Source organism: Sus scrofa, chromosome 6 (assembly GCF_000003025.6).
Source record: "Sus scrofa isolate TJ Tabasco breed Duroc chromosome 6, Sscrofa11.1, whole genome shotgun sequence".
Taxonomy (NCBI): Eukaryota; Metazoa; Chordata; class Mammalia; order Artiodactyla; family Suidae; genus Sus; species Sus scrofa.
In genome coordinates, this window is record NC_010448.4 from 54,271,244 (window position 1) to 54,296,607 (window position 25,364).

The following is a 25,364-nucleotide window of genomic DNA, read 5'->3' on the forward strand; positions in this document are numbered from 1 at the left end:
TTGATCTGACAAGTTGTGTATTAGAGCTGATAAACAGTAGGCGCTCAGAAAATATTGGCTATCATCCTCATCCTCATCCTCAAGTTCATCCAGGAGAACTCCTATTCATCCTTCAAAACCCCAGTGGGTTTCACAATCTATCTTGCCCAGAGTAAGCTCTCAAAATCGGAGAGCTGTGATTTTTGTGACCATTTGCCAATTTCCCAAACGGAGGCCCAGAGCAGCCAGGCCACCCCTGAGGTCTCTCAGCATCCAGCTCTCTTCTTCTTCTGCCTGCCCAGTGCCTGGGCATAGGCCTCAGGCCCGGCCAGTCCGGCTGAGGAGGGTGCAGACGCAGGCGGTGTCGATTCGAATCCATCGCCAGCCCACACGGCCCTGGGCATCAGCAGTCAATGCCCGCACGTAGGACTGCTTGGCCTTACATTCAGACACCCAGTGCCTCCGGTCCACGCCCCGGCAGCCCCCTCCACCCCCACCGGGGCCGTCCTCCCCAGCGCTGTCAGCCTTGCAGCGGGTTTCAAAGAAGTACTGGCGAAGGGGACTGCCACCAGCCGCAGGCACCTCACCCAGCACCTCCACCTCACGCCCACGCAGGTCCACGGCAGTCCGGCGGTCTGTCACCCAGCCGCTGACTGCATCACACACGGCCAGCTCTCCCCGGCGACTTGCTGGTGCTGTCTCGCTCACCCCCCGCCGACTGCGGTTGGCTGGGCTGCCGGCTGGCTCCCCAAAGGCCCCAGCCTCCAGCAGGAAGAGCAGGGGAGGCCCCGCAGGGGTACCCCTGGACAGGGCTACTCGGGGCGACAAGAGGTCCCATTCTGCGGCTGGAAATGGGGGCAGTGGTGAGGGCGGGGAGTAGGGCTCCATGGGGACACTGGGGAGGAGGAAAAGTAGGAGGATGGGGAGGGAGCCTGAGGGGTAGGGGAGCATCTCGCTGAGCACCTGAGGATACAGAGAGGAAACCTGCAGTTAGAGAGGAGGATAGCTTAGTGGAGGGACCGAAGGGAACTCCAAGGGGACCTGCGTGCCACCATCACGGGGAGGCCCTTGTATTGGAGCCCGATATTCTAGGACTTCGATAACGCCCCACTTCCAGATTCATGCTAATTCTTCTTCCATTATTAAGAATGGCCAATAAGCGCTAACATACAGGCTCAGAGAGGTTCGTGGCTTGCCTCAGGTCACGCAGCCAGCGAATGCCAGAGATGGGACTCACAGCCTGTCCAGGCCACTCTACTCTGCCATCCTGCCTCTCTCTAGCTTCCAGGAACCCTAAGCCCGGCAGCCTGGAGGAGGTTCGAGGTTCCAAAATTCTGAGAAAGATCAAGTCCCGGAATCCCAGGGAGACCCACGTTCAGCTTAAAACGGCCACTAAGAAGGCAAGACACTTCCTCTCAGGTGGGGCTTTGGTTTCCCTGTCCGTGAAAACGACCCAAGGCCTGGAGATGCTGGCAGGGGGCGGGGCTTGGATGTTTGCTGTTTCTCTAGAACATTCTGCAAGCCTGTGGGTTCTGGGACAGGGTGGCCCGGAGAGGACTGAAAAGCGGCATCGGGTGGTTACCAGACCTGTCAGCACCTCCTCCGCCTCCGAGCTCCAGGGCTGGGGGCCCCCGGGCTCCGGGGGGCCCCTGTGGGGGACACAGGTGGCCCCCTCCTTCCTGACATCTCAGGAGACACGGAGGGGGCAACCACCTAGGGGAAGAAGGGAACAGGCAGGTTACAGAGGCAAGTGGGGGAGGGGGCCTGAACCCCTGAAAGGTCCCCTTGTGGGTGTTCCTCTTAAAGCAGAGGGTACCCAGACTCAAGGCTGCACCCCCCTCCCAGAGGCCCCTGCCCTGCTCAGGTGATGGCTCCTGGATAGAAAGCAGATGGGGGGAGGAGCACTGAGGGTAGACGCTGAGGATGGAGGCTGGAAAAGATTACAGCCTCCTCGGCCCATTCATCTCTCAGACGGGGCGGGGGCGGAGCCGGCCTGGACACCCGGGTCCCTGAGGGCCCACACTTAAGAAGCCCTGGGTCCCCGGAGGCTGCTTGCTGGAATGTTCTCTCCTCGCAGGACAGGCCAGGGCCCGTCCAAGACTTCTGCTGCACATACCTGGAGTGGCTGCCTGCCCCGGCTGGGAGATGGGGAACCGGGGAAGGCGGAAGTGTGAAGAGGGCCACTCACTGACCCAAGCAGAACCGGGAGTCCGGGTTCCCGGCTGCCTCCGTTCTTAGATCGGCAGACCCGATTCCCGGCTAAGATCGGGAGTCCAGGGCCCCAGCTGCCTCCACCCTTAGGCGTCCAGGCTCTCGCCCCCTCCTCCCTCCGACCCAAGAGCCCCAGGGGCCCCGGCCGCCTCTTCCTTCAGGAGCCCAGGCCCCCAGCTCCCTTCCTCAGATGCAGGAGTCCAGGCCCCTAAATCCTTCTTCCCCAGACCCAGGGGTCCGGCCCCCCAGTGCCCTCCTCCTTCAGATCCCGGAGTTCTGGATTCAAGCCCGTCCTTCCCAGGTAGGCAGAAACGCGGACTCCCAGGCCCGTCCTCCCGCAGAAAGTTAAACTTGGGAGCCCGGACGCCTGAGACGGCGCCGCGGGTGACCGGCTGTCCAGCGGGGACACCTCCCTCCTGCCTCAGTTTCCTCCGCCAAGCCCCGCCCCCGCGGCCCCGCCCCCGCCCCTCCCCACCCGGGGGCCGGGCGACCCGGACACCCGCATCCTGGGGGAGGAGGTGCGCGGAGCCTCTTACCTGGGGCGCCCTCCTCGGTTCCCCCGGCTGCCCCCGGCGCGGCGGCGGCTCCTCCTCCTCCTCCTCCTGCTCCTGCTCGCTGGCTGCAGGGACGCCCGCTCGCCCGCCGGCTCCTCGCTGCACACGCTCCGGAGGGCCCGGGTCGGGGGCGGGGGCGGGGCGGCGCCCGACGGCGGAGGAGGGGCCGGGGGATCCCGCCTCCCACACGCGTGCCGGGACCTCGGAAGCCGGGCCTGGCTCGCTCAGCCCTCGGTCCGCCTCAGTCCCAGGAGGCCAGGCGCCAGCCCCCCTCCTCCCTCCGACCCAGGAGTCCGGGTCCCCAGCCCCCTCCTCCCTCGGCCCCAGGAGTCTGGCTGGACCCCCAGCCCCCTCCCCCCTCCGCCCCAGGGAGCGCAGCCCCCCAGCCCCCTCCTCTCTCACACCCAGGAGTCTGGGCCTGAGATTCCTTTGCGTTCTTTTGCCAGTGAAGTGTCAATCCCGGGCAGATTCCCACCCTCAGCGCTCATCCCCGACTCTCCCAAGAGCTCCGAGCCAGACATTAACCAGCTGGGCTCGGGCAGCGATAAGGCCGGATGCGCCCCAGGAGGAGCCGGGGATGTGGGGGGCTCTCCCACAGCAGCCCTCTCTGCTGGAATTTCCTGGGTGGGGACTGGGGAGAGGGGGCTCGTCCTGAGTTCAGATAAGAGAAACTCAAGGTATTCTAGGGCCCCGAGGTAGACAAAGAGGTGACATGGCAACAGAATGACCTGCTTCGAGGAAGAACGTGCAAAGTGACAGCTGAAGGGAGATGCGGGGGAAGGCAGAGAGATAAGGGAAAAGGGGGACAGATTCCCAGACGAAGAGGGAGACAGAGACCCGAGAGGGAGAGAGACAGAGCGAGACACGGATCCAGACACGCAGCCCCAGAAAAGGGGGAATCCCACAAGCGGGACAGAGACCCAGAGAAAGAGAGACCTTAAGACAGAAGCAGATCAGACGGGAGCTGGCCCTTCACCTCTCCCCCTGCAGCTATTTTCAGGAGGAAAGCTGACACTGCCTTGGCGGCGGGGTGGGGTGGGGTGGGGGGGAAAGGCTCATCCCTACCCCTCCTTCAGCCTAAATATAGCATGGCAAGGTGGCAGGAAGGGTGTCCCCGGATTAGGGTGTTCCCCTCACCTCTCCCCAGTGCCCGCCAAGGCTACATAGAAGGCGGCAGCAGTTGTTTATTGGCCGTGGGGGACGGGCGCCTCCCAGTCTTTGAGTGTCCACTCAGGTCACTTTCCTGAATTCTCCATGCCCCCCCATCCCTGAGCACCCCACATGCCCTACCCCCTACCAGAGGAACTCTGTGGAACTTCCAGCCTCTGAAGGGGCAGTGGGGGTGAGTGTTCAAAGAAGAGTAACTGGGCAACAGTTTCTGTCCCCTCCTCTCTCCTTGGGTCTCTGTTGGGTCTCTGTGTCGTCCCCCCCCCCCCCCATCTGGATCCCTACCCCCCTCTGTCAGGGTCTCTGTCCCCCTCTGTCTAAGTCTTGTCCCCCTCTGTCTAGATCCTGTCCCACTCTGTCTAGTTTCTCTCTCCCACTGTCTGGGTCTCTGCCCCCCTCTGTCTGCATTTCTGTCCTTCTCTGTCTGAATCTCTGTCCCCCTTCATCAGGGTCTCTGTCTCCCTCGGTCTCGGTCTCTGTCCCCCTCTGTCTAGATCCCTGCCCCCCTCTGTCTGGGTCTCTGTCCCCCTCTTCCTGGGTCTCTGCCCCCCTCTGTCTGGGTCTCTGCCCCCTCTGTCTAGAGCCCTGTCCCCCTCTGTCTGGGCCTCTGTCCCTCTCTGTCTGGGTCTCTGCCCCCCTCTTCCTGGGTCTCTGCCCCCCCCCTGTCTGCGTCCCTGTCTTTGTCTCTTGTCTAGATCTCTGGTCTTGTCCCCCTCCTTGGGTCTCCGTCCTGCCCTGTGTCTCTCACCCCCTCCCAGGCTGCTGCCTCTCCTCTCCTGCTCTCCCTCCTCCCCTTGGGCCCCCCTGTCCTCTCTCCAGGTTTCAGTTCCTCTCTGGACGGCCTCATCCTATCTGGGTCCCGGTGCTGGGCTCTGTGCCTGCCTCTCAGACTCTGCCTCAGTGTCTGTCGCTGAGAGGGGGGTCTGTCTCCAAACGTCTCCGTTTCTATATCCAAATGTGTCGTTCTCTCCATTTCGGGGAGAAGTGCTATATTATTTAAAGGTTATATTATTTTTGACCTTTACCAAACACTTCCCACAATCTGTACCTTCATCTCTCTGTATAAAAAAGGTGGTGGATTAAATCAGGTGTTCCAAACTGAATTTCTTTTTTTCTTTTTCTTTTTTTTGCTTTTTAGGCCACACCCTTGGCATATGGAGGTTCCAAAGCTAGGGGTCTGATCAGAGCTACAGATGCCGGCCTACACCACAGCCACAGCAACGAGGGATCTGAGCCGGTCCGCGACCTACACCATAGCTCACGGCAACGCCGATCCTTAACCCACTGAGTGAGGCCAGGTATTGAACCCGAAACCTCGTGGTTCCTAGTTGGATTCGTTTCGCTGCACCACGGCAGGAACTCCACACTGGTGCCTCTAAGTAAGATTTCACTTGACCAGAAAAGAAAAGTGGGAATTAGAGCTAAAAATAACAACTCTCTGTAAACCACTGAACGGATTTTAATAAATTAATACAAGTACTTTGAATGATACCTGGCGCATAGGAAGCCCGACATGTGTTAGGGATTTCACCGCTCCCCTCCACATCCTCCGCCAAATATGCCCTTTTAGCACAGAAAGACCTCTGAAAAGGTTTCGCTTTGTGACCTCAGGTGACACCCTCCCCTCTGAGCCTCAGTTTCCTCATCTGCGAGAAATGAGACTGTGGGACTCGGGAGGTCCCGTGCCTACCAGCAGGCTGGTGGGGCCATGTGGGGTCAGGCAGCTGGCCCACAGTCCTGCCCCACCCCCACCCTGGCACCTGCCACGCGACCTTGGGAAGCCACTCCCGTGCTCTAAGATGCTGGTCTCCCCCCAGGGAAAGAGAGTGGGCCCGTAGCTTGTCTTAGGGACTTGTTGAGCTGCGGGAGGGTGGGGGTGGCACGCCCTGCCTGGGGATCCCTTTGTGATTCCATGGAATAGACTGTGTGTCGTGTGTCTCTCTCGATTCAGGGGCGCTGACTTTTTCCCGCCTTTTTCTTTTCTCTCTCTCTCTCTCTCTCCTTTTTTTTTTGCTTTTTAGGACCGCGTCTGTGGCATATGGAGGTTCCCAGGCTAGGGGTCGAATGGGAGCTGCTGCAGCTGCCGGCCTACACCACAGCCACAGCAACGCAGGGTCTGAACCGCTTCTACGACTCACACCACAGCTTACGGCAACGCAGGATCCTTAACCCACTGAGCGAGGTCAGGGATTGAACCCACATCCTCATGGATACTTGTCAGGGTCTTAACCTCCTAAGCCTCAACGGGAACTCCCTGGCTTTTTCTTTTTTTAGTTCTCTTTCTCGGGGGTGCTCTGGTCTCTTTCCAACTCTGGTCTCTGTCCCTCTCCCTCTAGGTCTCCGTCTTTCCCTCTCTCTAGGTCTTTGCTCCCTCTTTGGGTTTCTGTCCTTCTTTCTCGGGGTCTCTCAGGGTCCCTCCCTGGCGCTCTGCCCCCCTCCTTTGGGTTTCGTCCCCCCCGACCCCTGTCATGTCTGGACAGAGCAGTTCCTCCAGCCTCCCCCTTCCCTTGTGGCTCTGATCTCCATGTCTGGAAGCAAAGCCCGAGGGGAAGACCCACACAGAAGGGGTTTGAATGTCAAAACGAAGCAGGTGTGGGGTGAATGGAAGGGGCATCTCCGTCGTCCTAGTTCACCCAGAAGCCTTCTGTATCAACAGCTGAATCTACGGATACAGAACCTAGCCCCGTCCCGAGTGTCATGACATGGGACAAGCCAGTTCCGTGGGTCTCCCAGAGTCCACACACCACATCCACTCCTTGATACATGATTCCTCCCCAGTGCTGTTATCCTTGGGTACCGGTGCTACCACTAAATGCAAAACAAACCAACATGGCCCTATGGAGCTCACAGATACGGTCCGACTCAGTGACAGGACTCAATGACACACCTTGATGTAACGGCAACTCAACTCAGTAGGGCCCACCAAACTCAAACCGTGGGATGAGCCAACTGAACTGGCCATACAAGACTCACCTGGTTAGACAACTCATTATGACTCGACTCAACGTGGCCCCGAAAAGCTTCCAGCAACATAACCCTGCACATTTCAACACAACGGAACACTGAAAGACTCCTACGGTTATACATTCCAACCCAGCTTAACCTAATGTGACCTAGACAGCTCGCGTTCTCTCACTCGACTCTTCGTATTTCTACATGACTCACAAGTTCACAGAACCTAAAATAACATGGCCCTAGAAGAATCACAAAGCCACGCAGTTTCCAACATCTCAACTCCACAACACCATGCATGAACACAAAATCAGTGCCAACAATGCCATGCGTGACCGTCTTATTTGATCCGACATGGCCCTAGGGGACTCCTAAAACCACAGAATCCTGCACAAGGCAATTGGACAAGACTCACTTGACTCGCAACCCAACCCAACCCAAAGCGGGACTTAGAAACCCACAAAACTGTCTGAGCAAACCTACCTCAAGGCCACCCCAGCAGACTCCATAAGCTTTGCACCATCCAATGCAATACAGACCAATGTAGCCTCCCCCTCAACTGGGCATAACCCACTGCCGTTCACTGTCACCGAAGAAGGTACCTGCAGGAACTACCCAACCACAACTCAAGAGCCAACAAGACCTCGTGTTCCCCGACTTCACTTAGTCCTTCCTAAACCCGGCGCCCTCCCCCCAACTTTCCCTTCTGCCCTTCCCTCCCTCCATCCCTCCCTCCCTCCCTCCGAGGAAGTATGAAGTCCTGCAGACCTCAACTGTCCCTCACACTTCGGTGACCATGTGTTTCCCAGGGGGGGCCCAGAGTGGAGGTGGGAGCTCAGGCACCTCGCCATCCACCAACCCGCCATTGACCTTGCCCTCCAGTGGGCCGCAGGGCTGCGTGTCCACATGGCTGTACATCCCAGCCTCTTCGTCATCTGTCTCCCGGTGGTAAAAGTAGCTGAAGTTGGAGACAATGACCGGCACAGGCAGGGAAATGGTCAGCACGCCGGCGATGGCACACAGAGAGCCCACTATCTTGCCACCCACAGTGACGGGCGCCATGTCTCCATAGCCAACTGTGGTCATAGTTACCACAGCCCACCAGAAGGACTCGGGGATGCTAGTGAAATGTGAGTCTGCCCGGTCGACCTCAGCAAAGTAGACTGCGCTGGAGAAGAGAACCACACCGATGAAGAGGAAGAAGATGAGGAGGCCCAGCTCGCGCATGGAGGCCCGTAAGGTCTGGCCCAAGATCTGCAGGCCCTTTGAATGCCGGGACAGCTTGAAGATGCGGAAGACACGTACCAGTCGGATGACGCGCAGGATGGCCAATGACATGGCTGGCTGGCCCACCCCCCGCTGCCGGGCCAGCTCGGTACCCAGTGCCACGAAGTAGGGCAGAATAGCCACGAAATCGATGAGGTTCATCACGTTCTTGAAGAAGGCTGCCTTGCTTGGGCAGGTCGCCAGGCGCACCAGCAGCTCGAAGGAAAACCAACAGATGCATAATGTCTCCACCACAAAGAACGGGTCATCGAAGGGCAAGCGAGGTGGGGTCCAGGCACTGGGCTGGAGCCGTTCAGCCGGGCCGGGAACTGCAGGGAGGAAGGGGTTCAGGGAGGACCATGCCAGGGCTGAGACACACTGGAATGGCCATATTTGTTATTTAAATATTCAACTACTTTTTTTTTTTTTTTTTTTTTTTTTTTGGCCATAACCACAGCATGCAGAAACTCCTGGGCCAGGGATTGAACTCGAGCCACAGCAGTGACAACGCTTGATCCTTAAGCCACTGAGCCACCAGGCAGCTCCCAACTACTTCTTTAAAAGTTGGTCATTAGCTGCTGCCCCCAGAACCCCAGTGATCCAGCTGTCACAGACTCCCTCCCAGGACCCCAGGGATCCTCCTGGAAGGCTGACTTTAGGGTCCCCGATCTTCACTGACAGGGCCTCCTGAAGTGATACCTGAGGGGCTCAACCTTTTCCCTCCCATCATCTTGCTCCCAGCGTTGAATTTCCAGATGGGGAGGGTCTCAGCCCTGGCCCTACTCCCTAGGCCCCGCCCTCCGCAAACCCAGCCCGGATCCACCCATAAGGGTAAACATCTTATCTTTATGCTAAATCCCGGGCCCATCCTCTCACTGCCCTTAGTTCCACTCTATGATAAATGGATTCCTCCTTCTCCAGCCCTCCTTCCCTGTCCTCAGCTCCCTCCGAGGCTTTCTTCAGTCCCCAGCTCTCCGTGCCTCCAGCCCATCCTTCTTATTGGTTAACTTCACCCGCAGAGACCACCCCCCCGATGTTTCAGTATCTTCTTACAGCTCAGTTTTGATTTTTTTTTTTCTTTTCTTAGGGTGGCACTTGGGGCATATGGAAGTTCCCAGGCTAGGGGTCGAATCGGAGTTATAGCTGCTGGTCTACGCCACAGTCACAGCCAACACAGGATACCAGCTGCATCTGGGACCTACAGCTCACGGCAACGCCAGATTCTTAAACCACTGAGCGCGAGGTCAGGGATCGAACCCGCAATCTCATGATCACTCGTCGGATTCGTTTTTCACTGTGCCACAAGGGGAACTCCCTGAGTTTTTTTTTCCTTTGCCTTTTTTTTTCCCCTGCACCCACGGGATACGCTAGGGGTCAAATGGGAGCTACAGCTGCCTGCCTATGCCACAGCAACGCAGGATCCGACCATCTGCGACCTACACCACAGCTCACAGCAATGCCAGATCTTTAACGCACTGAGCGAGGCCAGGGATCGAACCCACAACCTCATGGCTACTAGTCGGATTCTTTTCTGCTGTGCCACAATGGGAACTCCTCAGTTTTGATTTCTTTTTTTTTTTTTCTTGCCTTTTTTCTAGGGCCACTCCCGCAGCATATGGAGGTTGGTTTCCAGGCTAGGGGTCTAGTCAGAGCTGTAGCCACTGGCCTACGCCAGAGCCACAGCAACGCTGGATCCGAGCCGCGTCTGCAACCTACAGCTCACAGCAACGCCAGATCCTTAACCCACTGAGCATGGCCAGGGATCGAACCTGCAGCCTCATGGTTCCTAGTCGGATTCGTTAACCACTGAGCCATGATGGGAACTCCAGTTTTGATTTCTGAGTACACCTGTCTTCCTGTGCTCCCGGCCCTTCACAAGCTTGGTTTCTCACCTACCATACCTTCTCATAAGTCAGATGCTCCTGTTCAGATCCTCAGGCCCCACTCCATGAAGCTATGCCTTCCGGGGCCTCCAACCTAGCCTTTAAAGGTAGAGTCTCTCAAGGCCCCTTCCTCACCAGTGATGGGCCAGGTCCTTCTCCCCAGGTGCCCAATCCCTTGCCCACCCACAGCAAGGCCCCACCTTCCCGATGGGCCCCGCCTCCCATTGCCCCTACCCCACCTTTTGATTGGCCAGGGCCCCGTGGATCCCATCCAACTCCTCCCCAGCCCCGCCTCTCCACCCAGGCCCCGCCCCCTCACCGGGCCAGCAGCAGCTGCAACAGCCGCGAGCCCCGGGCTATCACGGTCATTGCGGAAGTCCGGCAGCGTCTCCAGGCAGAAGACGACGATGGAGACGAGGATGACGAGCACGGAGACGACGGCGAGCACGCGCGCGGCCTGCGAGCTCTCGGGGAACTCGAAGAGCAGCCAGAGCTGGCGCGCGAAGGCGCGGCGGGGCAGGGGACGCTCGGATGGCAAGGGGCAGCCCTCGTCCTCGCGCAGGCGCGCTAGCGCCGCAGCGCCCAGCCCGTAGAAGGCCACCTCCTCCAGGAAGACGTCGAGCGGCACGTGCGCTGGCCGCCGCAGCCGCCCGCCCGACTGGTAGTAGTAGAGCACCGCGTCGAAGCTGGGCCGGTGCCGGTCGAAGAAGTACTCGCGGCGCGTGCCGTCATAGAAGCGGCTGCGGCGCACCGGGTCCCCGAGCAGCGTGTCGGGGAAGCGGCCCAGCGTGCGCGCCCGGGTCTCGAAGCGCAGCCCCGCCACGTTGAGCACCAGCCGCTCGCAGCAGCCGCACGGCTCCATGGCGCGCGCTGCCCCGGCGACCCGCGGGCGGACGTGTGGCCCCGACGCCCGACCCAGCCCGGCCCTGCCCCGCCTCGGCCGCCGCCGCCGCCCCAGCCTGGTGTCCGATGTCCACGCGTAAAAATAGCCCAGCCGTGCGGCCAGGGCGCGGGGGAGGGGGCGCCATGACCCCCGCGGGGTAGAGGGCGGCGGCGCGCCCTCTGCTGGGGTGCCCGCCCTCCCACCTACCCCCCACCCCCAGCCGCTGCCGCGCTGCGCTTTCTCTGGGTCCATCCCTTCTTCGGGCCCCCTTTTCCTCTGTCTGCCGCTTAGGATCTCTGTCCTTCGACTCTCCGAGTTTCCGTGTGCGTGTCTCGTCTATTTCTTAACGAGTTGTCTATTGCAGTCACAAATTCCCACCTCCTTCTCTTGTTTGTCTCTGCATCTGGCTTTATCTTCGTTTTGTGTCGTTCTGTATCTCTGATCTCAGAAATCTATCTCTATCTCTATGGGTCATGGAGCAGAATTTTGCCGTTGTAGGGTCATCTATGTCTGGTGATTTCTCTAGTCTTAGTCTTTCCAGATCTTCGTCTTCGTTTTAATTCTTGTCTGTCTGTCTCTGTTTATCTCTCGTCTCCCTTGGTCTCTGTCTCTCCCCTCTGACTGGGACTCTTCTCTCATTATGTCTTAGCTCTCTGTCTCTGCCCCTGGATTTTCGGGGCTCCCCTTTGTGTCTTTCTCTTTCTCTGTATTTCTCTGTCGGCAGGCTTCTGGATGACTTGGGGTCTTGGAGTCGTATCTCTGAATCTTTCTCTGACTGGCACTCTAGGTTGGCTCTGCCGCTGTCCTGGTGGTTGCCCTAACCTGGGGACGCTCCAGCAGCTGCAAACCATGAGCATGTTCCCCCCCCCCCCGCTGCGCGTCTCCCCTCCCTACACACACACCCGGTCCCTTCGCTGTGGTCTCCCCCCAGGGTCTCCACTTAGATACGCTGCCAGATTTTCTGAGAACTAGCAAGGCCTGAGCTGTAGCCCTGAATAGTGCAAAAGGAGGCTGGGCCTGCCAGGAACAGGAAAGGGGTGGGCTCGGGAGAGGCCGCAGGGTCACTCGAAGGGACCTAAGGACAGACAGACGATGGCCTTCCAGCCACCAGTGTCCTATGACACTGCGTAAAAATAGATCCATCGGATGCGCTTTGGGGGAAGTGATGGGGCTTGGTCACTGGGACTCCTGGAAATGAGGCCCCGCGCGCCCTCTGCTGGAGGGAGTAGAGAGAGACACTAAAGGTTTCAACTCCCTAGGAATTCTGGCACTTTTTCTTCCGGTCTACAGTCTGAGATGCAATGTAATCATCCATACAGATTTTGGTGTCCCCGTCTCTGTGTTTGTGTCCCTCTCTTTCATGGTCTTTGGCCCTCCCTGTGTCTGGGCCTCTGGCCCCACATCTCTCTGGTTTTTTTCTTTCCCCTTCTCTCTGGCCCCTGTGTCCTTTCTTCTCCCTCTTCTCCCCATTCTCAGAGCCCACAGAGGCCCCTCTTTGTGGGTTTCTGAACTCCCGGTGTGAAGTGATCCCTCCTCCTCCTCCTCCTCCCAGCAGCCCTATCTCTTACACCCTCTGAGCCTCAAGATGGGTGCTCCTCCTTGCCCCTTCCAGGCAGTTCTTCCTCCCTCAGCTCCTTTGAAGCTCAAGCTTATCCATGAACACCTGTTCCCAGCCTTCCTTAAAAACGCACACCTGGAGTTCCTTGGTGGCTCAGCAAGTTAAGGATCTGGTGTGGTCACTGCTGCAGCTCAGGTTGCTGCTATGACTTGGGTTCAGTGATCTTTGGCCTGGAACTTCCACGTGCCACAGGCCTGCCCCCCCCCCATCATTCTTTTCCCTTCTGGCCACTCCCACTCTTTCATGGAAGATTTTCTTTCTTTTTTTTTTTTAGGGCCGCACCTGCGGCATATGGAAGTTCCCAGGCTAGGAGTCGAATTGGACCTGTGGCTGCTGGCCTATACGCCACGCCTCAGCAACATGGGATCCAAGCCGCATCTGCGACCTACACTACTGATCATGGCAACACTGGATCCTTAACCCATGGAGCTATGACAGGAACTCCCAACACTTTTTTTTTTTTTTTAAAGACTGCACCTGCACCATATGGGAGATTCCAGGCTAAGAGTTGAATTGGAGCTACAGCTGCTAGCCTATGCCACAGCCACAGCCATGTGGGATCCCATCAGTGGATCTGAGACCTAGGCAGCAGCTCGTGGCAATGCCGACTCCTTAACCCACTGAGGGAGGCCAGGAATCGAACCCACATCCTCATGGATGCTAGTCGGGTTCTTAACCTGCTGAGCCCAAACGGGAACTCCCAGATCACATTGTCTCTATCCATGCATCTGTTGATGGCAGCTTAGGTTGCTTCCATATCTTGATACTGTCTCCTCCTTGAAGCACTTGCCTTCTTGGCTTCCTGGTTTCCCCCCTACATTTGCCATCATGCCTACTCTGTCTCCTCTGCAGTCTTCCTGCTTTATCTGGATTCTGATGGGTCTCAGGACTTGGTCCTTAGACTTCTTTTTTTTTTTTTTTTTTAATTTTGATGTTTCTTCTTAATGCCTTTTTTTTTTTTTTTAATTTTGCTTAGACTTCTTCCCTTCTCCATCTTCTCTCCTCTCTTAGCTGAGCTCATCCAGTTACATGGCTTCAAATACCATCTCTCTTCCAGTGACTCCCAAATGTAGGTCTCCAGTCGCAAGCTCTTCCATGATTGCTGTATCTTCCAACTTTCAACTCCACAGCTCCATCTGAGTGGCAAACAGACACCTCCGGTTTGGGGGGTTTTTGTCTTTTTAGGGCAGTGCCTGTGGCATATGGAGGTTCCCAGGCTAGGGGTCCAATCAGAGCTGCAGCTGCAGCTGCCATCCCATGACACAACAACAACCTAAGCTCCCTAGCAATGCAGGATCCAAGCTGTGTCTGTGACCTACACCACAGCTCACAGCAATACCGGATCCTTAACCCACTGAGCGAGGCCAGGGATTGAACCCACATCCTCATGGATACTAGGCAGGTTCATTACCACTGAGCCATGACGGGAACTCCCAAACAGACATCTCTGACATGTCCAAACCCAGAACTCCTCAACAATCCCACTCTTCCCTTGGCTTCCCTCTCTAAACCACTGACGCCATCAATCAGCCAGTTGCTTAGTCTACAAATCTGGGAGAGAGGATTATTATTATTAATGGAGGATTAGCGTCATTAAAATTTTTTCTTTAAGCTTGTTATTTTGAAATCATTTCAGAGCGACAGACAGGTTGCAAAAAATAGTACAAACTTCCCACAAATCCTTCGCCCAGCTTTTGCCAACGCCAACTCCTTACATAACCATAGTACAATTATTTGTCAGGAAATTAACAATGGTATAATACTATTACCCAATAATGTGGAGTTCCCATTGTGGCTCAGTGGAAACCAATTTGACTAGCATCCATGAGGACGCAGGTTCGATCCCTGGCTTCGGTGGGTTAAGGATCCGGTGTTGCCGTGAGCTGTGGTGTAGGCTGAAAGTCTACTGGGATCTGCATCGTCTGGGAGCTATAGCTCGATTCAACCCCTAGCCTGGGAACCTCCATATGCTGCGGGTGCGGCCCCAAAAAGCCAAAAAAATAAAAATAAAATAGCAAATAATGTTACACACCTTATTTGAATCTCACCAATATTCCACTAATGTTCTTTCTTTCTTTCTTTATATTTTATTTATTTTTATTTATTTATTTATTTTTGTCTTTTTGCCATTTCTTGGGCTGCTCCCGCGGCATATGGGAGGTTCCCAGGCTAGGGGTCTAATCGGAGCTGTAGCTGCCGGCCTATGCCAGAGCCACAGCAACTCGGGATCCGAGCCGCATCTGCGACCTACACCACAGCTCACGGCAACGCCAGATCATTAACCCACTGAGCAAGGGCAGGGATCAAACCCGCAACCTCATGGTTCCTAGTCGGATTCGTTAACCACTGCACCACGACGGGAACTCCCTATATTTTATTTCTTTTTTTTTTTTTTTGGTCTTTTTTAGGGCCGTTCCTGCGGCATATGGAGGTTTCCCAGGCTAGGAGTCTAATCAAAGCTGTAGCCGCCAGCCTATGCCAGAGCCACAGCAACTGGGATCCAAGCGCGTCTGCAACCTACACCACAGCTCACGGCAACGCCAGATCCTGAACCCACTGAGCAAGGCCAGGGATCGAACCCACAACCTCATGGTTCCTAGTTGGATTCGTTAACCACTGAGCCATGATGGGAACTCCTGTTCTTTTTTTTTTTAAAGAATGCAAATTAGGTCTGTCTGTCTCTTGATCAAAACCCATTAGTAACTTCCTATTTCATTTCCAATAAAATCTGCCCTCTCTCTCATGGAACGCTTTATTCAGGCAAGGATCCGCAATGGCTGCTACAACCAGGATAAGAGGAGCTTGGGAACAGTAGCAAAGTCCCACTGCTCAGATTACCAAGGAGAATATGTACCTTTGCCAGGAGAGATCTGGTAGCTGGCACCCTGACCAGGTGACTAACTCAGCATCATAATACCAGGACCATCTGACATCAGGCACTTCCAGATGTGATGAAATACCAGACATGATGCAATACAAAGTCTGCAGTATCACCCGAGTAATGTTCTTGCCAAAAATGTTCAATATCAGTCTATGAAAACCTTTAGACTCAATTTCCAGTTTATGGGCAAAATGGGGATAGTGGAATGAACTAAATTCCACGAGGAAATAATCAGACAAAGTCAGAATGCAGGACATAGGACTGCACACCAAACTCGGGGGAAAACAACAACATAACGCAGTGTGTGTGTGTGTGTGTGTGTGTGTGTGTGTGTGTGTGTGTGTGTCTATTCTATGTTAAAGAGGCGAGAGAGACATGATAACCAAATAAACGCGTGAACATTGACTGGCTCCTGTTTCAGATTAAGATAGAGTTCTCATGAGTCAACTGGGAAAATCTGAATAGGGGCTGGATAAACTTTCTAAGAGGTGAAAATAGCTGTGTTGTTGGGCAGAGGATGCCATTATTCTTAGGAGACATGCTGAAGCATTTAGAGGTGCAGTGTCTCAGCCATTTACTATCCAATGGTACTAAAAAAAAATACATTATTATTAGCTTTATTTTTCTTCAAACTTTTTATTTTGAAGTAATTTTAGAATTATGGAAAAGTTCCAAAAAATAGTGCAGAGTTCCCACATACATATACACAGAAAGCAAACGTGTCTATGTATACGTTATCTGTTTTTTAAGCCATGCCCATGGCATGTCGATGTGCCCTGGCCAGAGGTGGCACCTGCTCCACATCAGCAACCCAAGCCAATGCAGTAACAATGCTCATTCTTAACTTGCTGCGCCACGAGAGAACGCTTCAGGATATTTTTTTTAAGTAGCATGATATTAGCCATTTAAATTTTGTAGTAATTTCTGTAATTATTATCAAACAGGCAATTGAATCTATTCCCCAAACTTCAAATATTTTAACTTCTTACAGGTCTACAGGGCCCTAAATAATCCGCCAGCTCTCTGCTCTCTCAGCCAACATGAGATTCCCACTTTCCGCCCCAATTCAGGACCTTTGCACTTGCTGTTAAACCCGCCCAGATCTCCCTTCCATCAGTCTCCTTCTCCAGAAGGACCTAGTTCTAAAATAACCCCTCTATCCCCGCCCATTCCCGTACTCGGCCCTATTTTTCTTTACTGTGTTGGCCACCGTCCGAAATTTATCTTTTTAAGTGCCTTTATTGTCTCCCTCAGTACAATGTAAGCTCCAAAAAGGAAAAGACTTCGCTTCAGTCGCATGGTATATCGCCAGAGCCCAAACAACGCCACGCACACATTGGGCGCTCAATGAACAGTTACTGATTTCCTAGGTTAAGGAATCACACTGTTCACGTAGGAACTCTTTGCCAGGCGGCGGAAGGATATTTCAGTGTGAAAGACGTTACAGGCATGCGCGCAAGATCCGGGAAGTGTGTAAGAAAAGGCGTGGAGCATCAAGAGTCTCGCGGACAGAGGCAGTTGGAGCCCTGAGCGCGAGGTGAAAGGGGACCGCTTGGGGCGGAGCGCGCGTGCGCACTGTGACCTTCATCCCGCCGCGGCAAAGGAGTTTAAGGTGCCGGAAGGCGGGGTAGTGGCCTCGCGCGTGCGCAGTGCTCGCAGCGGCGCCAAGGTTCCTGTGTGTGGGTTGCACTTGACTCGCGCGGCGCGTGCGCAATAGGGTCGGCGGAGGGATTTGAGGCTGGTTCCACCCCTTGCCCCTGTCGCGAGCCGAGGCCGCGCGGGCTCGTGAGCTGTGGCCTGGTGCGCGCGCTGGGCGGGCGACAGAGACTGAGAGACGCGGTCGCCGTCTGAGTCGAAGCTAGAGCTAGAGTACCTGCTGCTGTGGGGCCGCCGCGAGCCCCTGGACCGTCGCCAGGCCGAGGAGGGCGCCGCGCGGCGGGTGAGTATGACTGAGTGGCCTTACCGGGTGCGGGGCCGCTACCCACAAGCCCCTGCGGTGGATCCCAGTCCCTTCCCCGGGGCCGGGCAGTCTTCCCGCGCCACCGCCACCACAGAACCTTTTTGCACGCCTTACCCAGAGTTCTCCGGTCACTTAGGCTTTTTCCATAGTCCCCCTCCCCCGCCCTCAGCGGTCACTTACCCACAGGCCTTTGCGCTGTGTTGCCTTTTTTCGTCCTCGCTTCCCTTCCGTCCTGGACCCTTACCCACAATCCACTTCGCCTGCGGGGCCTAGATCTATTACCCACAACCCCCTGGCTTGAGAGGTTTGCTGTTTATGACTGACCCCTTCTCCTGATCAGAGACCTCTTGCGGTCCTCCCCCTATAACCTTTTATCCAAGGTGCGGGACCACCAGCCGCCACGGCCCTAGACCTCCTTCCTCGGGATCCTTGATGCCCCACAAGCCCCCAGGGACCTTCAGCCCCGCAGTTCCTTGCTCAGGACTTCACTGCTCGGAAACCTGTTTTCAGTCTTTGTTTCTCTTCTCTTGCCCTCCCCCTCCCCTCCCGTTCACACAGCCCTCCCTCTAGAATCTGCTTGCCCCTGTGATTAAGGATCGATCGCGCTCTGTGTCCTTACAGGAGACTTTGAGATTTTTGTCCGTGTTTCTCTCTTTTCTTGGGAGGCAAGGGATTGATAGGGGCTTCATCTCCCCAGCCCACCCTAACATAAGATGGTCCTGCTTCTGCTCTCAGACTTGGCACGATGACCCAGTTCCTGCCGCCCAACCTTCTGGCCCTCTTTGCTCCCCGTGACCCCATCCCATACCTGCCACCCCTGGAGAAACTGCCACATGAAAAACACCACAATCAACCTTACTGTGGCATTGCGCCCTACATCCGAGAGTTTGAGGTGAGTTCACTGAAGAGGCTTGGAGTGGGCTGGATCGGGGAGTCTGGTCTCTGGCGATTTTCTAGCTGTGTGATTGAGGAAGGTGGCTTTTATCCTGTTTCCCTGTCTTAGATTGGTAACACAGCCCTTGTAGGGCTTTTGTGAAAATTCAGTAACTACCAGTTGAGGATTCAGACTCTCGAGTTAGGTAGTCCTTGGTGCGCCATTTATCGGTTGCGTGATGATCTTGGGCAAGAGGTGTATCCTCTAACTGCTGTGATTTTTTTCCCCCCCATGTTTAGCAAGGGAATATTAGTGTCTTTGATGTAATTTGATGGAGAATTGACTGTTTGTTTTTTTTTTTTTTTTAACGTTATGGGGCTTGACGCCAAGCAGTCAGTAAACATCAATTATTTCTTAACGTATAATGACCATTTTGGTCATTAATATGGTGAAATTTGTAAAGGGTTAGCACTTGGTGATTGGTGCATTGAAGACCACAGGCTTGAGAATTGCAGCTTTGTACCTGCAGGGTGAACAGAGATAAATGGCTTTGGCCCATGGGCCTCGGTTTTTTCATTTTCGAAATTGGGTTAACAACATCCACCTGTTGAGGTGCATCGGCGGACACCCGAGAAGTGCTGGCACACAGGAGTCAGAAGAAGAAAGTTCTGGCATCAGGTGGGAACGGGGAGGTGAAGGAAGTTGTGGAGCAGAAGTTTAGTACAGAGGTGACAGGAGGTTGGCTCTATAGTAGTATTTGCCAGCCTCGGTGAACCGGTATTTGGAAAATATGACTAGCCAGTTAAGTCAATGCAGTAGTTACAGGCTGGCGGCAGATGTGGTCATGTGACAGTTACTGTTTAATGAGTGCTCGCCGAGACCTTCAGGAACTACCCTGGCCCTCAGAAGGTGTCCAGTTGTTTGCCTCTGAGCACTGCACTGTCAGCTTCTTTTGCTTCAGGCCTGGTCCCAATTCTTATCTGTGATTAAGGACAAGTCTGCTGCAGAGTGGTGCTTTTGATAAACACAAGGATTATTTTCACTTTCTAGTATTTTTAGAGAAAGGCTACAAAGTTAAAAAAAAAACAAATCAAATTTCATTTGTTGAGTTCAACAGATATAAAGCTACTCTGTCAGATTGCTGTCGAGGTTTCTGAATACTTAATGCCAGTTTCTGTAGTTCTCTTGTCACAGACCAGTAACAGTTCCCAGATAGCATGGGGCATGGATCATGCTTTGATTTGCACCATTCCCCCACCTCCACTGGCCTAGGAACTGGCTGTGTTTGCACACATGCGTGTGTGTACAAGCGCAGGGGCGTGGCTGAGATGCTCATTATTTCCTGGATGGCGTCCCTTGCTATTTTCCCCTGTCCCTCCCACCCTGTCACCTCTTTTTGTTCCCAGGACCCTCGAGATGCCCCTCCTCCAACTCGAGCAGAAACCCGGGAGGAACGAATGGAGAGGAAGGTATGTCACGTTTGCCTCATGGCCCCGTATCTTCCTTTTGCCTCTTCCCTCTTCCCTGACATCAGGGCACGTCTCTGTGTATTCAGTGGTCTGCCCTTTTTCTCACAGAGACGAGAAAAAATTGAACGGCGACAGCAGGAAGTGGAGACAGAACTCAAAATGTGTAAGTCTCTCTCTCCTCCTTTCATGTGTCCGAGTCGAGCACGCTTGTGTTTCTCTCCCCCAGGTCCACCCCAGGACTCTAATTTGGGAAAGTGAGTTCAGTTCACTTTCTTAGCTCCCTCCCTTTGCCAAGCACTGTATTTGGTTTAGGCATTTACGCAGGCGAGTGTGGAGTAAGGGTGGACAGCCAGGGAGCCTTGGGCTGCATCCTGCAGGGGCCTGCCCTTGGACAGGCCACCACGGCCCGGCCTCATCTCCCAGCGTTAGGCAGCGAGGTCTGGCCGAGTGAGAGGTCCTGGCTCCACCGTAGCACCCTGACCTTGGGCTGGGGGTGTTTCCTCCCTTCCAGGCGCAGGAGGAATTGGAGTCCGGGATAGGCAGCTGTTTATCAGACTTCACAAGAGGGTCATACATCAGCTCACATGGCCCTTTCTTGTTAGAGCGAGGGCTTTATAGTGTGAAGACTTGGGTTTTCTTTCCTCTTGTACTCGGGAGGCTGAGGTGAATCACTTCCCTAAGAACCTCATTCCCAGAGTTGCTCGTTCCTTAGGGAGCTAATGCCAGTGCCTTGGGTAGATCTAGGGAGAGCTCTCTGAGCCTGGCACTCACTGCCTTCTTGTCTTTCCTGATGCCTCGAAGGCATCGCAAACCACAGTCAGGATTTCCTCTCTCCGCCAAGCCGATTGTCTTTGGATCTTTCCTTCACTGGAACGTGGTCATCTAGCTTTGCGAGTTATAACTTCAGCTGTTGCCATTCTGTTGGTTTTAACACCTTTTTCTTTTTTCTTTTTTTTTGGCTTTTTGCTATTTCTTGGGCCGCTCCCGCGGCATATGGAGGTTCCCAGGCTAGGGGTCTAATCGGAGCTGTAGCCACCGGCCTACGCCAGAGCCGTAGCAACGTGGGATCCGAGCCGCGTCTGCGACCTACACCACAGTTCACGGCAACGCCGGATCGTTAACCCGCTGAGCAAGGGCAGGGACCGAACCCGCAACCTCATGGTTCCTAGTCGGATTCGTTAACCACTGCGCCACGACGGGAACTCCCTTTAACACCTTTTTCTTACTGTTCCTCAGTCTGTCACCCAGCCCTCTCCCCATTATTCTCTCAGTGTTACCGATCTGAGCCTTCTGTCTGTGCCCCTCACCATCCAGGGCCCCTCAGCCCGGTCAGGCAGGTTTACCTACATCTCTGTCCCCACCGCTTTTAAAAATAAAACTCTGGGAGTTCCCGTCGTGGTCCAGTGGTTAACAAATCCAACTAGGAACCATGAGGTTGCGGGTTCAATCCCTGGTCTTCCTCAGTGGTTTAAGGATCCGGCATTGCCACGAGCTGTGGCGTAGGTCACAGAATAGGTCACAGACGCGGCTCGGATCCCACGTTGCTGTGGCTCTGGCGTAGGCTGGTGGCTCCAGTTGGACCCCTAGCCTGGGAACCTCCATGTGCCTCGGGTGCGGCCCTAGAAAAGGCAAAAAACCCAATGACTCTGGGATGGTATTTTTCTCTGCTAGCAGCTTTTTGTTTCCAGCATAAAGACCAGAGCCCCTGCCCAGCGAGGAGGCGCTCTGCCTCTGCTCCCCCTGCTCCAGGCAACACTGGCCTCTTCTCCTGTGGCATCCTTCTGGGGGCTCTCCTGTCATTGGCCCAGGGTGTTCTCCCAGTCTTAGATGATGGACACCCTGGTTTATATGGAACTGCCCTTTGTCTCTGCCCGAGTCACTCCTCAGGGAAGCCTTTTGTGACTCCCTTGTTCGGGTGGAGTCCCCTTGTACACCGAACACCCTGGTTCCTGCTGCAGGCCGATCACTTCAGTCTGCAGGAGAGGTTCGCTGATGAGCATGTATCTCCATAGTGGCTTCCACGGGCTCCGGGGAGGCAGGGTTTGGATGGAATTTTGCTCTCAACTGTGGCCCCTGCTTTTAGAGGACCTGCACTCCAAACTGCTGGCACAGTTAACTCAGGGGAACCTTTCAGCTCTGCCGCTGGGTACAGGCCCTCTAGTCCAATCCCTAGGAGTTTTAACCCCGTTGCTGCTACTTACTGCTGTGTGGCCTTGGATAAATCGCTCTTGTTGGAAGTTGTTTTCTATACTTTAAGAATGCGGTCTTGGCATGTTAAGTGATGCCGCAGAAGCCGTCAGCTGAATTTAGAACGTGGGAAATTATATAGGACAAACTTACGATCCAGTTTCTTTACTCTTAAAGAAGTGGTTAAGGAAAATCAAACGGATTAAAGAGGATCCGTTTAAATGAGCCAACTGAAAATCCAGTTTTTGAAACAGCTCAGGATGTTTGAACACTGGACGCTGGGTCTCAGTGAGGTTAGGGAATTAACCATAACTTTTTAAGGTGTCATAATAGTAGTATGGTTACTCCCCCCCCCGCAAAGTTTTCATCAACTACAGTGACTTACTTGAGTTTTTTTTTTTTTTTTTTTTTTTGTATTTTTGCCTTTTTCTTGAGCTGTTCCCACGGTGTATGGAGGTTCCCAGGCTAGGGGTCAAATTGGAGCTGTAGCCACCGGCCTACGCCAGAGCCACAGCAACGCGGGATCTGAGCCGCGTCTGCGACCTACACCACAGCTCGCGCAACGCTGGACCCTTAACCCACTGAGCAAGGCCAGGGACTGAACCCGCAACCTCATGGTTCCTAGTTGGATTCGTTAACCACTGCGCCACGATGGGAACTCCGGATTTGATTTTAATGCTGGTTGGAGGGGTCCCCTTGGGGCTTGGATCCCATGGTGCTGTGGCTTGGCTGTGGTGCAGGCCGGCAGCTGCAGCTCTGATCAACCCCTGGCCTGGGACCTGCCATATGCTGTGGGTGTGGCCGTAAAACAAAAAATGAAAAAACCATCGGGGTAGAGTGGGAGCCTCTCACAAGTGCTGTAGCCATGTGGTGCTAACTGAGGCCGGTTCATGGGGGTTCATTTTTTCTGTTACCCATTTCCTTCGCTGTTTGAACGTCCCTGTGATAGAAAGGGGGGAGGGATCCAGTGCAGTAGGGTTCTCTGCTCCTGAGAGCCTCCATCCCCAGGTACCGAAACTTGCTGCGCTTTGGCCTTTCTTCAGGTACGTGGGTGCTCTTGGCTCAGCTGCGCTGGCTTTTGCTTTTGGTCCCACTCCTGACCTTTGGGTTAAGCAGAAACCATGGTGCTCATGCAGTACGCCTGCGTGGTTTCCGCTCTCATCTGCTGGGCACTCGTGGCATCTGTCAGTCTTCCTTCAGCAGTACATGAGCGCCGGGAAGGCAGGGGCCTCTTTGTCGCGTTCCCCAGCACCTACGAGAGTTCCAGGTGCAGAGCAGTGACAAAGAATAATTTGGATGAATGGATGCAGGTGGGGGCATCTGGGCACAGAAAATGACAGCCCGGAGGGAGGAGGTAGGGTGAGGCATCGTGGGGCAGGCACAGATGGGGTTACCGTCACAGGCCGCCAGCAGTTTCCAGGCAGTGTTGGTTACCATCACGTTCAGGTCCCAGCAGTGTCCGGGTAGTTTTTCTTAAGTTTGGGTTCAGTCTTCTGCTTTTCAAGGAATTCCCTGAGATCATTTCGAACTTCATTTACCTTTGCAGCTAGACCCTCTCATGGGAAACAGATCTGTGACTTTTAATGCAGTGGCTTCTTAGAGAACGCACACTCTTCCCGGGAGGCCAAGGCATGGGGTTCCTTGGGGGGCTAGGCTGTGAGGGCTGAAAGCCAGCCTTGGCTTCTGTGCTGCTCTGACGCTTGCCCCTCTCCCATGCCTCAGGGGTTGGTGTTACTTCCTTTTGCAAAACGGTGGTAAGTAACTCTGTGTCGAGCAGGACTGGCCCACCGTGTGTTCTGGAGATGATCGCACGCCTCCTTGCCTCCCGTTCTCCTCGGAGGTGGCAGGTTCTTCTGCGGGCGGCACTGTGTTGTAGAAGAACCGTCTCTGCTACGCAGTGGGCAGGGTGCCTTGGGGCTCTGGTGGGAATCAAGGGCCATCGTGTGTACTGGGCCACCATGCTTGGCAAAGAGGACTTCTTCACAGGCCTGAGCCATCGGAGTCTGCTGTGGGAATTGCTTTTGAGATAGATCCTGGCTTCTGTCTGTGGCGGTGGAGTTCTTCAGTGGCCTGGTGGTAGTAAGGCTGGGCCTGAGAATCTGGTCAGCCGCTTCTGAACTCCAGCACCAGCCCTGAGTTCCTCCCTGATGCCCCGTGGCCTCGGGAGGAAGAAAGCAGGGCTCGGACTCCAGTAGGCTCCCCCTCTTGGGCTTGGGGTGGCTTCAGCTCCGGTTTCCCTGCGGGCTGTAGTTGCAGGCCCTGCCAGGGAGTGGCGTGGCGGCCCTGCGGGTGAGGGGGGACGCTCTGTACCGAGAAGGATCGGGCTGTTTCTCTGGAGATGCCCCTTTGGGCTTAGGTACACCTGGAAGGGACCTGGGCCTCAGGTCTGAAAGAGGCTGGCCCCAGCCTGTCAGCTTGAAGTCAGTCTTCTCCCCGCCCTCCAGCCGAAGTCGGCCACTCGGATAAAAGCTGTTGTGCTTTAGGGACACGGCTCAGAGAGGGACATGCCAAGGTCGCCAGGGGACCATGAATTCTGGCCCTCTGCCCGTATCTGTCTTGCTCTGTGAGTCCATCAGCACTTCCTCCTTACAGATTTCTTGCTTTTCCCGCACAGGGGACCCGCACAATGATCCCAATGCTCAGGGCGATGCCTTCAAGACTCTCTTTGTGGCCAGAGTGGTGAGTCCCCAGCTCCCGAACCCTGAGCCCCAGAAGAGCCTGGCACCCTGGGCTGCTGGGGGCTTGGCTGTGGACAGGAGGCTCTGTCTCAGGAATGTTCTGAGGGCTGCTCCCGGTTAACTTCACCCCTGTCTCCTCGTAGAACTATGACACAACAGAGTCCAAGCTCCGCAGAGAGTTTGAGGTGTATGGACCCATCAAGAGGGTGAGTGGCCTGGGGCGGCGGATTTTGAGTGGCAGGTGTGTTGGGGGAGGGAGAAGCCTGGCTTGCCGCCCCGAGGACACCGCAGGTCATTTCTGGGGTTCGGAGTCAGCAGCCTGGGTCCGGCCTACCCTGCGTGCGTGACTTGGGATATAGGCAGTGACGACTTGGTGCCGATTCAGAGCAGAGGTGGGCAGGCTCCAGACTTGGTGTTTGCAAGTCCAGTTTCCTTGCTGCTGAGCTGGGCGCGCTCGTTTCCGCGCGTTCGCGGCTGCTGTTGCTGCGAGGGAGGGGCGAGCAGGCGCGGCACAGACTGGCCCTCGGAGCTGGGAGTCACTCCTGTCAGGCCCTTGAAGGAAGACGATGCCGACTCTTGTTGGAGACCAAGGCTTTGTGTTTAACTGACATGCTTTCATTTAATTTAAAAGTCACTTCAGTGCTCTGGCCTTGAGGTCACGCTGCACGGGAAGTGCTGCACCCAGGGCCCTTAGCGCATCTGTCCCTCTGGGTGGGTTTTTTGTTTTTTTGTTTTCCCTTAAAACCGCTGTGTCCATGACCGGGAGCTCCGGTCACTCTGGGTCCTTGAAGGGACAGAGGGG

At 55.1% G+C, this 25,364-nt stretch overlaps 3 protein-coding genes across 5 annotated transcripts in view; 1 reads left to right on the plus strand and 2 right to left on the minus strand.

Moving 5' to 3' along the window:
• NTF4 (neurotrophin 4) lies at positions 1–17,603 on the minus strand. Of its 3 annotated transcripts, none has more exons than XM_013998616.2 (3): positions 17,535–17,603; positions 1,567–1,692; positions 1–942 (listed from the first exon to the last, which is right to left on the minus strand). In XM_013998616.2, the coding sequence occupies exon 3, from the start codon at positions 928–930 to the stop codon at positions 298–300; it is 633 nt and encodes a 210-aa protein (XP_013854070.1). In that variant the 5' UTR covers positions 931–942; positions 1,567–1,692; positions 17,535–17,603; the 3' UTR covers positions 1–297.
• Positions 5,353–12,648, minus strand: KCNA7 (potassium voltage-gated channel subfamily A member 7). The gene is given in 3 exon segments (XM_005664712.2): positions 5,353–8,419; positions 8,422–8,458; positions 10,332–12,648. Coding segments are annotated over 3 exon segments (1,629 nt in total). The 5' UTR covers positions 11,148–12,648; the 3' UTR covers positions 5,353–7,643.
• SNRNP70 (small nuclear ribonucleoprotein U1 subunit 70) overlaps positions 17,111–25,364 on the plus strand; it is a 15,919-nt gene continuing 7,665 nt past the window's right edge. The window contains exons 1-6 of the mRNA XM_021094709.1: positions 17,111–17,333; positions 18,090–18,246; positions 19,635–19,697; positions 19,806–19,860; positions 24,499–24,563; positions 24,706–24,768. Coding sequence (XP_020950368.1) covers positions 18,100–18,246; positions 19,635–19,697; positions 19,806–19,860; positions 24,499–24,563; positions 24,706–24,768 — 393 coding nt within the window. The 5' untranslated portion in view covers positions 17,111–17,333; positions 18,090–18,099. The remainder of the gene's footprint in view (positions 17,334–18,089; positions 18,247–19,634; positions 19,698–19,805; positions 19,861–24,498; positions 24,564–24,705; positions 24,769–25,364) is intronic.